Consider the following 13,729-nt stretch of genomic DNA (forward strand, 5'->3'; position numbering starts at 1 on the left):
TCGGTTCCCTTTGGTGGGGTTTGCCCCATTTTTATATTAATACAAGTTCTATAGCAAGTCACACTACTGGCCGGCCACCTCATACACTTGCCAGTTTGCTGGGCCAACAACACGCTTGTGGGACCCTAACCCTAATACTCGTACATTTCCCCCCTTATTCACTACAATGCAACGTTGGCCCAGGATGGTAAATTACCAAAGAAGCCAAAACTCCAGATGTGAACAGACCCTACATGCTGTGGGCATGCTGAGCACATTATTAACCCTTACACAGCTCTCACACTCAATACTGTTATCCAATGAATTAGTAACCCTTTCACAAACCAGTTAATACTGAAAATCCATTGATCCATCCACCATCAATGGTACAAAAGTGTCCAGTTTCAGAAGGAGCAGAAAAAACATTCCAAAATGCCATAACATTCCTTAAAGGGGTATTCCCATCTATCTCAATATATAGTGGGTGTAGTAGTAGTAGTAGTAATAATAATAATATTAGAAAATACCTAGAATTAGAAATATAATATAGTTCTTCTGATTCGCTCTGTCACTTACTGCAATGCCCTGCACATGGAGTATCTTAGATGTTAGTGGTCATAACCATGGATACCTAAGATACTGCAATGCCCTGCACAGGGGGTAAGTGACAGAGCGAGTCAGAAGAACTATATCCTATTTCTAATTGGAGGTATTTGCTTATATTATTATTATTACACCTACTACATATTGGGATTGGATCTTGCAGATGGGAATACCCCTTTAACCCTTCACTTGATGCATCTCTATTTAGTAGCGCATCATTAACCCTTGCCTGGACTCAATCATCAGCTGCATCACCAGCCTCCATCCAGAATGCTGTATTATTAACCCTTACCCATCCTATATTAAGGGGGCGCTGACTACTGTGGACATAAAAGCTCAGAGCGTCACATATTTTGGGATGCCGATAGAGTTAAATGTTCTCTGAGAGAGGCCCATACATTTTTGCTTTTTAAGTCTCCCCCGCATTCATCAGGGGGGACGTGGAAAGAAAGTGTGGGAGCTATAAAGGTTTCCATGGAAATCCTAATTAGCTGGTCTTTTTGATGGCAGGGGGCTGCCCGCCTTGTGTTTTTTTTTATCAGGAAGAGAGATTAAGTAGGACATTTTGTGTGAAGCTGACTTGCATAACAAAAATAAGAGTAAAGTAACACGCAGATGGTACATTACACGCCGGACCCTTGATCGCAGATCCCTCCGCCATGACATTTCGCACTTACTTTGCTGCAGCCACTCCCAATGTTTCTGCCATTTGTCCAGCATTTCTCTCTTTTTGGACATCAATTTGTCCAGACTCTGCTTGATCTGGAAGATAAATGAATTATTCAGAGCATTACTATATAACACAAGGGAAATGTTATCCAGTTGCATCGTCCTATGCACCCTCCAACCCACATCCAAATGGTGCAATGCAATAAAAATGGGCACCATCCAGGGGAACACTAGAAAGTATGCACTGAACCTGGGACCAATGCAGATGATCATGATGCCCGGACCGGCCTCGTGTCTCCTGATCTGGTATATACAAGGAGACCCGCACCAGTCCATACATCCTGGTTCATACTCGGACCGTGATACACGGATGTGTGAAACCGGCACAAGTTAGATCATACAAATCACCTACTTCTTCAGTTGCTGGCCTCTTATTTAGGACTAAGGACTTTCCCAGTTCCACACAATCTGCGATACGCTTGTTTCGGGTCTCAATTTCATTTTTTAATCCTTGATGGTAGCTCATGAGAACTTCCACGGAAGACACGTCTCTGGGAACACATGAAGAAGCGATTATTAGCAGCTATATATGTAACAAGCTGATTAGAATAGATCCCTGTAAAAGGAAATTTCACTCCGATACTGAAAACATGAGTTTTGGGTAAGTTTCCAACTCTCCCACAATATTATCAGCAGGTGAGATTCACAAGGATTTCCTCTCCTCCTAAGGGCTTTCTTCAGATGCCATATTGGCCAGTTCAATGTGAAACTGAACCTGGTGGCCACATCCCCCGATCTACACCTTTGGTACTTTACTGACTTAGGCTGAATTCAGACGTCTGTGTTTCATGGTCCATTATATGGATCGCAATTCTCAGAACCGATCACGAGTCTCCTAACCTGAACTAAGAACCTCATGGACAAATATAAGGCTGTTAGTTCAGGTCAACAGACCAGCGGTCAGATAGGGCATTGCGGTCCCTATACCGACCATGAAACATGGATGACTGAAGGGTCCAGGTAGTACCTAGTGATAAAAGAGCCAAGCTGGCCACACATTACATAAGAGAGGATGTCTGTGATGCACCCCCAACAGCAGATATTGGAGGTATAAGAATCAGGCAGTTGGATCTGACCGGCCAGATCATTTTGTTTTTGGAAAAATAAGCTGCTATCAGAGGTGACTGTCAGTGGCTTACAGGCCGAGCATGCACATGTATGGAAGGGTAGGGAGAGAGCGCTATCAGCCTCTCTACCCCAAAGTGGATGATCGTTCTAACAGCACATTTAGACCAGACGATAATTAGGAACATTACAACACCCTGTAAAGACACGGGGTCTCCCGCGGACAGAATACTACTCAGACAGCACAGGGTCAGGGTAAAACAGTGTGGCAATACTTTATTGAACTACCAAATCGACAATAAACATAGAGAACAGTCCCAGCAAAATACCAAAGAAGGTGCACGTTACAGAGTCTCATCCTTCCGCTGACTCGCCGGGATTAGAGCAGCTGTGATTTTGGGGCTTCCAGGGCTGACTACTCTGACCAGTGGCACCCCGCTTTTGGCGGGCACCCACAGAGAGGAGGTAATGACAGGCTTACCTGAGGAAGATAGCTTCTGCTATCGAAGGCATTGTGGCGTTAGAGAGCGTATTATACAAAAAAAGGTTTGTGTGTTATAACCTTAATCCCCTGTCTAGTTGTTCTAGGGCTTCCCTAACACCGCACAATTCTTTCTTTCTTGGAAGTTTAGGAAGCTGACAGTCCATTGAGGTACGTGGCCAGGAGACCCGAGGGTCCCAACCCGGCTTTCTCCAAGTGTATCCATGGGTTCCAGGTGACCGGAGGGTTCCAAACTGGCTACCCCAAACATCTCCATGGGACCAGGTGACCAGAGGGACCTGGTTTCCCCAAATGCATTCATGGATTCTGTGATAGTCAATGAAGCAGATCTGTCTTCCTCCAACCAGAGCTGTGGTCCCTTAAGCTGGCATCCTGTAGAATCCAAATCTGTGTCTCTCTTGATGGAGCCATGTTGTCCTAGCTGTTGCTCTGGCAATTCTCTGATTCCTGAGGAGTCTCTCTTGGCTGTAATTTTGTAAAGTCCCTATCATCATCCACAGGTCAGGGGGGAGGTGGCAGGGGCTCATGTGTCATTGTTTCAGCATTTAATCTATTTCCATAGTTTGTCTTCCACTGCTCTGCAGGTCAACAAACTAGCTGGCCTAGTACAATATGTAATCAGCATATTAGCAAACATCATTGTTCTATGATCCTGAGTCCCTGTCCTCCAGAGATAACAACAGACAATAAGTTACAGTAAATATCAACTCAATTGTCAACATCCAGGCTTATACAAACAATATTCTGTCCTTCTTGACAAACCAAAGGAAAACACACAAATTCAAAAGTCAACATAAAGATAATAGCATATTTCTCCTGGCGTACTGAATTTACATCTGGATAATTAAGATTAAATGCGGTGTTGTGACACACTCATACTCGGATTATCGGCTTATGTAAACGGGCCAGTAATTGGCAGGTGAACGGGCAAAACACTTCTTTGTAAGGTGATGGGATCATTCATGCCGACGTTAAAATCGTCATTCTCGTCAGCACATCTCCCCGTGTAAACAGGACATGTGCTGGTGAGAACATCGATATTCTATGTGCACAAAAAGACTGACCACTGAATAATCAGTAGTAGATCGATCTAAACAGGCCATTAAATGACGGTGGATCGGCTTGTATATAGCCAATTGCCGTGGGTTTAATGGCTGCGGTCGGCAGGTGTAACTGCATTGTTAGTTTGAGGTAGAACAACCCCGTCCTTTGTCACTTGGCGAGTATTTTCCCAAAAGACAGCTTCAGTATCTACTGTTTGCATACCAATGTTTTTTTTACTTTTCAAGTTTCTACAGTTTTTCTCCATACCTGGGCTTCTCTCCGGTGCCAATTTGGCATATAATGCTCTCCATCCAGGAAATGAGGTCCCGCACGAGACCTAGGAACTTCATGCGATCACTGGTGGTAGTGATCTGCAGCCTGCAGTCTTCACATGAGGTCAGAAGTTCCTTCCAGGATCTCATCACTTCTTGCTCGCTGGTGACTATAGCGGCTGCATTTTCCCCGGCATACACAGTCCGCAGTTGTGCAGCATTTTCCTGCAGCTGCCGTACCTGCACATAGAAGAAAGGACTGAGAATAAATCTGGACACTTGTCTCCTAATGCACCAGATCTATTATATGTACAGTGGCTTGCGAAAGTATTCGCCCTCTTGGCTTTTTACGTATTTTGTTATATTACAACCTGTGTTTTAATATTTTTGTAATCCGATTTTGTGTGTGATGCATCAGCACTGAATAGTCTAAGTTGGTGAAGTGAGAAAAATATAGGCATATATTAAATTTATGGGATCAAAGAAGTAAAAATTGCCATGTGCATATGTATTCACCCCTTTTGCGATGAAGCCCCTAAAAATTTCTGGTGCAAACAATTACCTTCGTAAGTCCCATGCTGCGTGACAGGACATCCACCTTTGTGCAATCTAATGTCACATGTCTGTCAGTATATACACTTTACCTTTTCTGAAAGGCCACAGAGGCTGCAACACAATTATGCAAGAGATACCACTAACCAAACACCATGAAGACCAAGGAGATCTCCAAACAACACCATGAAGACCAAGGAGATCTCCAAGCAACACCATGAAGACCAAGGAGATCTCCAAACAAGTCAGGGACAAAGTTATTGAAAAGTACAAGTCAGGGCTGGGTTATAAAAAAAAATATATATATACGAGTATATCCCAATCTCTGATGATCCCCCAGAGCACCATAAAATCCATTATCATCGAATGGAAAAGTCAAGGTACCACAACAAACCTGCCAACAGAAGGCCGCCCACCAAACCTTTCAGCCTGGGCAATGGGGGCATTAATCAGAGGCAGCACAGAGACCAAAGATAACCAAGAAGGAGCTGCAGAGTTCCCAAACAGAGACTGGAGTATATGTCCTTACAATAAGCTGTACTCTCCATAGAGGTGGCCTTTATGGAAGAGTGGGCAGAAAAAAAGTCTTTACTTACACACAATAATTGTAAGGCTCATTCTGAGTTTGCCAAAAGACACGTGGGAGACCTTCCAAATGTGTGGAGAAAGGTGCTGTGATTAGATGAGACCAAAATTGAACTTTTTGGCAACCAAGGTAAACACTTATTTTTGGCGCCAAACCAACACAGCTCATCACACCAAGAACACCATCCCCACCGTAAAACATGGTGGTGGCAGCATCGTGCTGTGGGGATGTTTTTAGGCAGCTGGGAGAGGGAAAATGGTCCGAGTCGAGGGGAAGATAGATGGTGCGAAATACAGGGATATTCTGGAGAAAAAACATGTTTCAATCTGTCAGTGATTTCAGACTGGGACGGAGGTTCACGTTCCAAGAAGACAATGAACCAAAGCATACAGCTAAAGCAACACTCGAGTGGTTTAAGGGGAAATCTGTAAATTTTTTGGATCTGCCTAGTCAAAGCTCAGACCTTAATCCAATTGAGAATCTGTGGTCAGACTTGAAGATTGCTGTTCATCAGAGGAAACCATCTAACTTGAAGGAGCTGGAGCAGTTTGCCTTTAGGAATGGAGAAAAAAGTCCCAGTGGCAAGATGTGGAAAGCTCATAGAGACTTATCCAAAGCGACTTGCAGCTGTAATTGCCGCAAAAGGGGGCTCTACAAAGTACTGAATTTAGGGGGGTGAATATTTATGCACACTGAAGTTTTCAGTTATTTTGTCCTATTTGTTGTTTGCTTCACAATAAAAAGAAAACCAAATGTTCACAGTTGTAGGCATGTTCTTTACATGAACTGATGCAAACCCTCAAAGAAACAGTGAAATTTCAGGTTGTGAGGTAGCAAAACACAAAAAATGCCAAGTGGGGGGTAAATCCTTTCGTAAGCCACTGTAACACCCAAAAAAACATGGATAGAATTTAAATATACACTGCTCAAAAAAAATAAAGGAAACACAACAGAATATAACTCCAAGTAAATCAAACTTCTGTGAAATCAAACTGTCCACTTAGGAAGCAACACTGATTGACAATCAATTTCACATGCTGTTGTGCAAATGGAATAGACAATAGATGGAAATTCTTGGCAATTATCAAGACACCCTCAATAAAGGAGTGGTTCTGCAGGTGGGGACCACAGACCACATCTCAGTACCAATGCTTTCTGGCTGATGTTTTGGTCGCTTTTGAATGTTGGTTGTGCTTTCACACTCGTGGTAGCATGAGACGGACTCTACAACCCACAGAAGTTGCTCAGGTAGTGCAGCTCATCCAAGATGGCACATCAATGCGAGCTGTGGCAAGAAGGTTTGCTGTGTCTGTCAGCGTAGTGTCCAGAGGCTGGAGGTGCTACCAGGAGACAGGCCAGTACACCAGGAGATGTGGAGGGGGCCGTAGGAGGGCAACAACCCAGCAGCAGGACCGCTACCTCCGCCTTTGTGCAAGGAGGAACAGGAGGACCACTGCCAGAGCCCTGCAAAATGACCTCCAGCAGACCACAAATGTGCACGTGTCTGCACAAACGATTAGAAACAGACTCCATGAGGGTGGTATGAGGGCCCGACGTCCACAGATGGGGGTTGTGCTCACAGCCCAACACCGTGCAGGATGCATTTGCCACAGAACACCAGGATTGGCAAAGTTGCCACTGGCGCCCTGTGCTCTTCACAGATGAAAGCAGGTTCACACTGAGCACATGTGACAGACGTGACAGAGTCTGGAGACGCCGTGGAGAGCAATCTGCTGCCTGCAACATTCTTCAGCATGACCGGTTTGGCAGTGGGTCTGTAATGGTGTGGGGTGACATTTCTTTGGAGGGCTGCACAGCCCTTCATGTGCTCGCCAGAGATAGCCTGACTGCGATTAGGTACCGAGATGAGATCCTCAGACCTCTTGTGAGAACATATGCTGGTGCGGTTGGCCCTGGGTTCCTCCTAATGCAGGACAATGCCAGACCTCATGTGGCTGGAGTGTGTCAGCAGTTCCTGCAAGATGAAGGCATTGAAGCTATGGACTGGCCCGCCCGTTCCCCAGACCTGAATCCGATTGAGCACATCTGGGACATCATGTCTCGCTCCATCCACCAACGTCACGTTGCACCACAGACTGTCCAGGAGTTGGCGGATGCTTTAGTCCAGGTCTGGGAGGAGATCCCACAGGAGACCATCCACAACCTCATCAGGAGCATGCCCAGGCCTTGTAGGGAGGTCATACAGGCACGTGGAGGCCACACACAATACTGAGCCTCATTTTGACTTGTTTTAAGGACATTACATCAAAGTTGGATCAGCCTGTAGTGTGTTTTTCCACTTTAATTTTGGGGGTGACTCCAAATCCAGACCTCCATTGGTTAATAAATTTGATTTCCATTGATGATTTTTGTGTGATTTTGTTGTCAGCACATTCAACTTTGTACAGAACAAAGTACTCAACGAGAATATTTCATTCATTCAGATCTAGGATGTGTTATTTCAGTGTTCCCTTTATTTTTTTGAGCAGTGTATAAAGCTCACCTGAGTGACAAGGACCTGAATGTCATGTTCAAATGAACTAAGTATACGCTGCAAGGAACCAGCTGAGAGCCGAGCTTCCTGCGCCTTCACCTCCGGCACCCGCTGCTTCTTCTCCTCCACCTGGGACAAGACTTCTTTGCAATCATTGAAGAATTTATGTAACTCGTGGGAAGCAGAAAGCATCTGGGCCCTTGTTTCCATCAATTCCATCAGATCCGCCCAGGCTTCATTTACGCCATCTTTCCATTCTGCGATGGTGGCTGCGTCTGAGTGTCCATAGTCAATAAGCTCATCCACCATCTGATTGACCGCGGAGATGCGCTCCTGCCCGATGCTGCCCGTCTCGCTCACAAACTCTGTGAACTTTTCTTGAAGAAGCTGTGAAGACCGGAACAAGAGAAATACTTACATTATAGAATCCACTTTAAATGGCCTGTTACATGCAATGTCAAATCTTAAGACTTGCAGGGTCTTTAGAAATTGTCTAGATGTGTGAAGCGGTCTTCTCTGTCTTGCATGAACAGGCGCAATGCAGACATTTTTTAGTATCGCTCCCCCACCCTCCCCCCAAGTTTGTAGCACAGCAAACCCCTATCTTTACAGACCCCTGTGGCGATCCTAGGACTATCAAAGGTCTATGTCGGCACAACAGAACAAAACCAGAGCCACTTACCGTTACATGCTCATAATCTTGACCCAGTTCTGGAGATCCGGCCACCACCTCCTTCTCCGCAATCCACTGCTCCAGTTCATCCACTTCACGACTCAACTGGAACAGCCAATACTGCTGCTCAAGACGTCCTTTTCGCTCATCCACCAGGTCCTTCAGAGACACGTAGAGCCGATCAATCTGAGATTGACGCCTACTTATCTGCTCACTATGCAAGGACAGTGGTCAGTGCGTTAGTCGAGGGCGCAGTACAGAGACAGCACAAAAGGTGACTTGTAGCATCGCATTGTAAAATCATCATCCAATATCATTTAGCACATGACTATGAAGAACTGTGTGTACAAAACAATATTACAGTACTGACAGTGAACCGATTGACACGCTAAGCCAGGCAGTCAGGATTTTATGCCCCTGATATGCATTGGATGCCCATTGATTGCAGTAGGTACCATGCAAACTATTACATGGTGGTTCCCTGCTGATCAAGGGGGTACCCCGTGTGGAGACCACTTCTAATCAATAAGGGAGTAATGGGGACCCCATTAACATTAGATCGTTCAACCCACAGCCATCACTCGTGACTCCACCATTCACAGGAACACGCGTTCGGCCAATCACTCCTGTGTTCTCGGCCGATCTCTCCTGTGTTCTCGGCCTGTGGCCAGGCTGCAAAGGATACCTTGATTTCTGATATAGCCGTCACATCGCTATATATAGGGTAAGCGATCAGACGATCACATCTTCAAGTCCCCTAAAGGGGCTCCCAATAACAGTAAAAAGTTAAAAAAGTTTTAAAAATTGTGAAAAACACCCTCCTTTTTCCCCATTGAAAATAAAGATATAAAAAAAATAAGAAAATACACATATTTGGTATCACCGCGTTCAGAAAAATCTGGTCTATCAAAATATAAAAACGATTAACCCGATCAGTAAACACCATAAACGGAAAAAGTTAAAGAACCCCAAAATTACATTTTTTTTTAGTCGCCGCAGTTCCACCAAAAAGGCTGCAACAAGCAATCAAAAAGTCACATCTACAGTGGGTACGGAAAGTATTCAGACCCCTTTAAATTTTTCACTCTTTGTTTCATTGCAGCCATTTGGTAAATTCTAAAAAGTTCATTTTTCTTTCTCATTAAAGTACACTCTGCACCCCATCTTGACTAAATAAAAAACAAATGTAGAAATTTTTGCAAATTTATTAAAAAAGAAAAACTGAAATATCACATGGTCATAAGTATTCAGACCCTTTGCTCAGTATTGAGTAGAAGCAGCCTTTTGAGCTAGTACAGCCATGAGTCTTCTTGGGAATGATGCAACAAGTTTTTCACACCTGGATTTGGGGATCCTCTGCCATTCTTCCTTGCAGATCCTCTCCAGTTCCGTCAGGTTGGATGGTGAACGTTGGTGGACAGCCATTTTCAGGTCTCTCCAGAGATGCTCAATTGGGTTTAGGTCAGGGCTCTGGCTGGGCCAGTCAAGAATGGTCACAGAGTTGTTCTGAAGCCACTCCTTTGTTATTTTAGCTGTGTGCTTAGGGTCATTGTCTTGTTGGAAGGGGAACCTTTGGCCAAGTCTGAGGTCCAGAGCACTCTGGAAGAGGTTTTCATCCAGGATATCTCTGTACTTAGCCGCATTCATGTTTCCTTCAGTTGCAACCAGTTGTCCTGTCCCTGCAGCTGAAAAACACCCACTTAGCATTATGCTGCCACCACCATGTTTCACAGTTGGGATTGTATTAGGCAGGTGATTAGCAGTGCCTGGTTTTCTCCACACATACCGCTTAGAATTATCACCAAAAAGTTCTATCTTCGTCTCATCAGACCAGAGAATCGTATTTCTCATAGTCTGGGAGTCCTTCATGTGTTTTTGAGCAAACTCTATGCGTGCTTTCATATGTCTTGCACTGAGGAGAGGCTTCCGTCGAGCCACTCTGCCATAAAGGCCCGACTGGTGGAGGGCTGCAGTGATAGTTGACTTTGTGGCACTTTCTTCCATCTCCCTACTACATCTCTGGAGCTCAGCCACAGTGATCTTGGGGTTCTTCTTTACCTCTCTCACCAAGGCTCTTCTCCCACGATTGCTCAGTTTGGCTGGACGGCCAGGTCTAGGAAGACTTCTGGTGGTCCCAAACTTCTTCCATTTAAGGATTATGGAGGCCACTGTGCTCTTAGGAACCTTGAGTAATGCAGAAATTCTTTTGTAACCTTGGCCAGATCTGTGCCTTGCCACGATTCTGTCTCTTGAGCTCCTTGGGCAGTTCCTTTGAGCTCATGATTCTCATTTGGTCTGACATGCACTGTGAGCTGTGAGGTCTTATATAGACAGGTGTGTGCCTTTCCAAATCAAGTCCTATCAGTTTAATTAAACACAGCTGGACTCCAATGAAGGAGTAGAACCATCTCAAGGAGGATCACAAGGAAATGGGCAGCATGTGACTTAAATATGAGTGTCTGAGCAAAGGGTCTGAATACTTATGACCATGTGATATTTCAGTTTTTCTTTTTTTAATAAATTTCCAAAAATTTCTATATTTCTGTTTTTTTCAGTCAAGATGGGGTGCAGAGTGCACTTTAATGAGAAAAAAAAACTTTAGAATTTACCAAATGGCTGCAATGAAACAAAGAGTGAGAAATTTTAAGGGGTCTGAATACTTTCCGTACCCACTGTATCCCAAAATGGTAGTAAATAAAAACGTTATCTCGCTCTGCAAAAAATAAGCCATCACACAGCTCCATCTGCGAAAAATAAAAATGTTACGGGTTTCGGAAAATAGTGACACAACCCCCAAAAATATTTTTTTTGCAAGTTTCTGATTGTTTTTTCACCATTAAAATAATTTAAAAGAAAATGGACATGTTGGATATCACTGTAATTGTAATGATGAGGAGAATCATATTGCATGGTCATTTGTACCACAAAATGTACATTGTACAAACAGTTCCCAGAAATCAATGAATCAGAATTGCGTTCTTTTTTCACTATTTCATCGCACTTGGATTTTTTTTCCCATTTTCCAATACACTATATGGTAAAATGAACGGTGACATTCAAAAGTACAACTCATCCTGCAAACAAGCCCTCATATGTGGACAGAAAAATAAGAGTTAAGGCTCTGGGAAGAAGGGGAGATAAAAACGGAAATGCATATTTTTCTCAATATCTGACATGAAATCAGAATAAACCTTTCCCGTTTTAGGTTAATTAGGATTACCATAATTTTTAATATTTTCCAAATGCCAGAATAATGAGAGAGAGGGAATGTTTTAATGCACTTTTATTACTTACTGCAAAGTCAAAAGTTTACATACACTAAGATTACTATGCCTTTAAACAATTCTGGACTGCCCATATGATGATGTCATGGGTTTGGAAGCTTCTGATTTTTGGCAACATCCGAGTTAATTAGAGACACATCTGTGGATGTATTTTAATGCACATCTGAAACACACTGCTTCTTTGTGTAGCATCATGGGAAAGTCTAAAGAAATCAGCCAAGATATCAGGAAGAGAATTGTGGACTTGCACAAGTCTGGCTCATCCTCAGGTACAATTTCAAGATGCCTGAAGGTGCCTCGTTCATCTGTACAAACAATTATACACAAGTACAAACAAGATGGGAATGTCCATCCATCATACCACTCAGGAAGGAGACGGGTTCTGTGTCCCAGAGATGAACATGCTTTGGTCCGACATGTGCATATCAACCCAAGGACAAAAGCAAAAGACCTTGAGAAGATGATGGCGGAAGCTGGTAAGATTGTGTCAATATCCACAGTGAAACGAGTACTGTATCAACATGGGCTGAAAGGCCACTCTGCCAGGAAGAAGCCATTACTCCGAAAGAAATATAAAAAAGCCAGATTAATGCTTGCAAATGCACACAGGAACAAAGACTTTACATTTTTGGAGACATGTCTTGTGGTCTGATGAAACTAAAATTGAACTTTTTGGGCATAATGACCATCGTTACGTTTGGAGGAAAAAGGGAGAAGCTTGGAAGCCTAAGAACACCATCCCAACTGTGAAACACGGGGGTGGCAGCATCATGTTGTGGGGTTGTTTTGCTGCAGGAGGGACTGGTGCACTTCACAAAATAGACGGCATCATGAGAAGAGAAGATTATGTGGCAATACTGAAGCAACATCTCAAGACATCAGCCAGAAAGTTTAAGCTTGGGCGGAAATGGGTCTTCCAAATGGACAATGACCTGACGCATACTGCCAAAATGGTAACAAAGTGGCTTAAGGATAACAAAGTCAGTGTTTGGAGTGGCCATCACAAGGCCCTGATCTCAATCCTATTGTAAATTTATGGGCAAAGCTGAATAGGCAGGTGTGAGCAAGGAGATCTACAAACCTGGATCAGTTACACCAGTTTTGTCAGGAGGAATGGGCCCAAATTCCCACCAACTATTGTGAGAAGCTTGTGGAAGGATATCCCAAACGTTTGACCCAAGTCATTCAGTTTAAGGGCAATGGTACTTTTGACTTTTCAGTAAGTAATAAAAATGCCTTAAAACATTCTCTCTCTCATTATTCTGGCATTTAGCAAATATTAAAAATTATGGTAATCCTAATGGACCTGAAACGGGAAAGGTTTAATCTGATTTCATGTCAGATATTGAGAAAAACATGTATTTGTCTTTTTATATAGTGTATGGAAACTTCTGGTTTCAACTGTATGTCCCTGCACAATTGACACTGATCATGGCGAGTTCCATTTATTCATAAATTTCCAGGAGGAATAACGGAGGAATACAGTCCTAAAAAAGATAAAAGAGGTGCTCTAAAATTGTTATTTCATGGGACATACAAGTTTTTACCAGAGTTGGTGTGAGTCAATTTGCACGTCTCTGTCTATCGCCCATGACAGTACCGCCTCTTACCTTTCGGCATATACCGCTCTTTGTTTAATTAGCCGGCTTGGCGCGACGCCATCGTTACGTTGTGATGCACAAGTGACATCGCTCAACCCAGCTAATCAGAATAAAAGAAGCGGATGCCGGAAGGCAAGAGGTGGTTCTCAGGGATCCCGTCCAGCAGCCATAGACTTAGAAGATCCGACGGGACCATAGCTGGAGACCAGACAAGCCCCTGGCTGGCTTTTCCTGGTGATTGACAGGTGTCTCCCATAGTGAGAAAAGCCACCAGGAATGTGCTGCTGACAATATGCAAACTGTACAAGGACCGAATGATCATATTAACAAATGCTGGTCACCATA

General features: G+C 43.8%; 1 protein-coding gene across 1 annotated transcript in view; it reads right to left on the bottom strand.

Moving 5' to 3' along the window:
* SPTBN4 (spectrin beta, non-erythrocytic 4) overlaps positions 1-13,729 on the bottom strand; it is a 140,777-nt gene that overhangs the window by 10,163 nt on the left and 116,885 nt on the right. Inside the window, exons 26-30 of the mRNA XM_073641480.1 lie at positions 8,509-8,713; positions 7,836-8,213; positions 4,190-4,434; positions 1,664-1,802; positions 1,260-1,344 (exon numbers count right to left, since the gene is read on the bottom strand). Coding sequence (XP_073497581.1) covers positions 1,260-1,344; positions 1,664-1,802; positions 4,190-4,434; positions 7,836-8,213; positions 8,509-8,713 — 1,052 coding nt within the window. The remainder of the gene's footprint in view (positions 1-1,259; positions 1,345-1,663; positions 1,803-4,189; positions 4,435-7,835; positions 8,214-8,508; positions 8,714-13,729) is intronic.

Source organism: Phyllobates terribilis, unplaced genomic scaffold (assembly GCF_046119375.1).
Source record: "Phyllobates terribilis strain yellow unplaced genomic scaffold, ASM4611937v1 Scaffold_7__3_contigs__length_470593459, whole genome shotgun sequence".
Classification (NCBI taxonomy): domain Eukaryota; kingdom Metazoa; phylum Chordata; class Amphibia; order Anura; family Dendrobatidae; genus Phyllobates; species Phyllobates terribilis.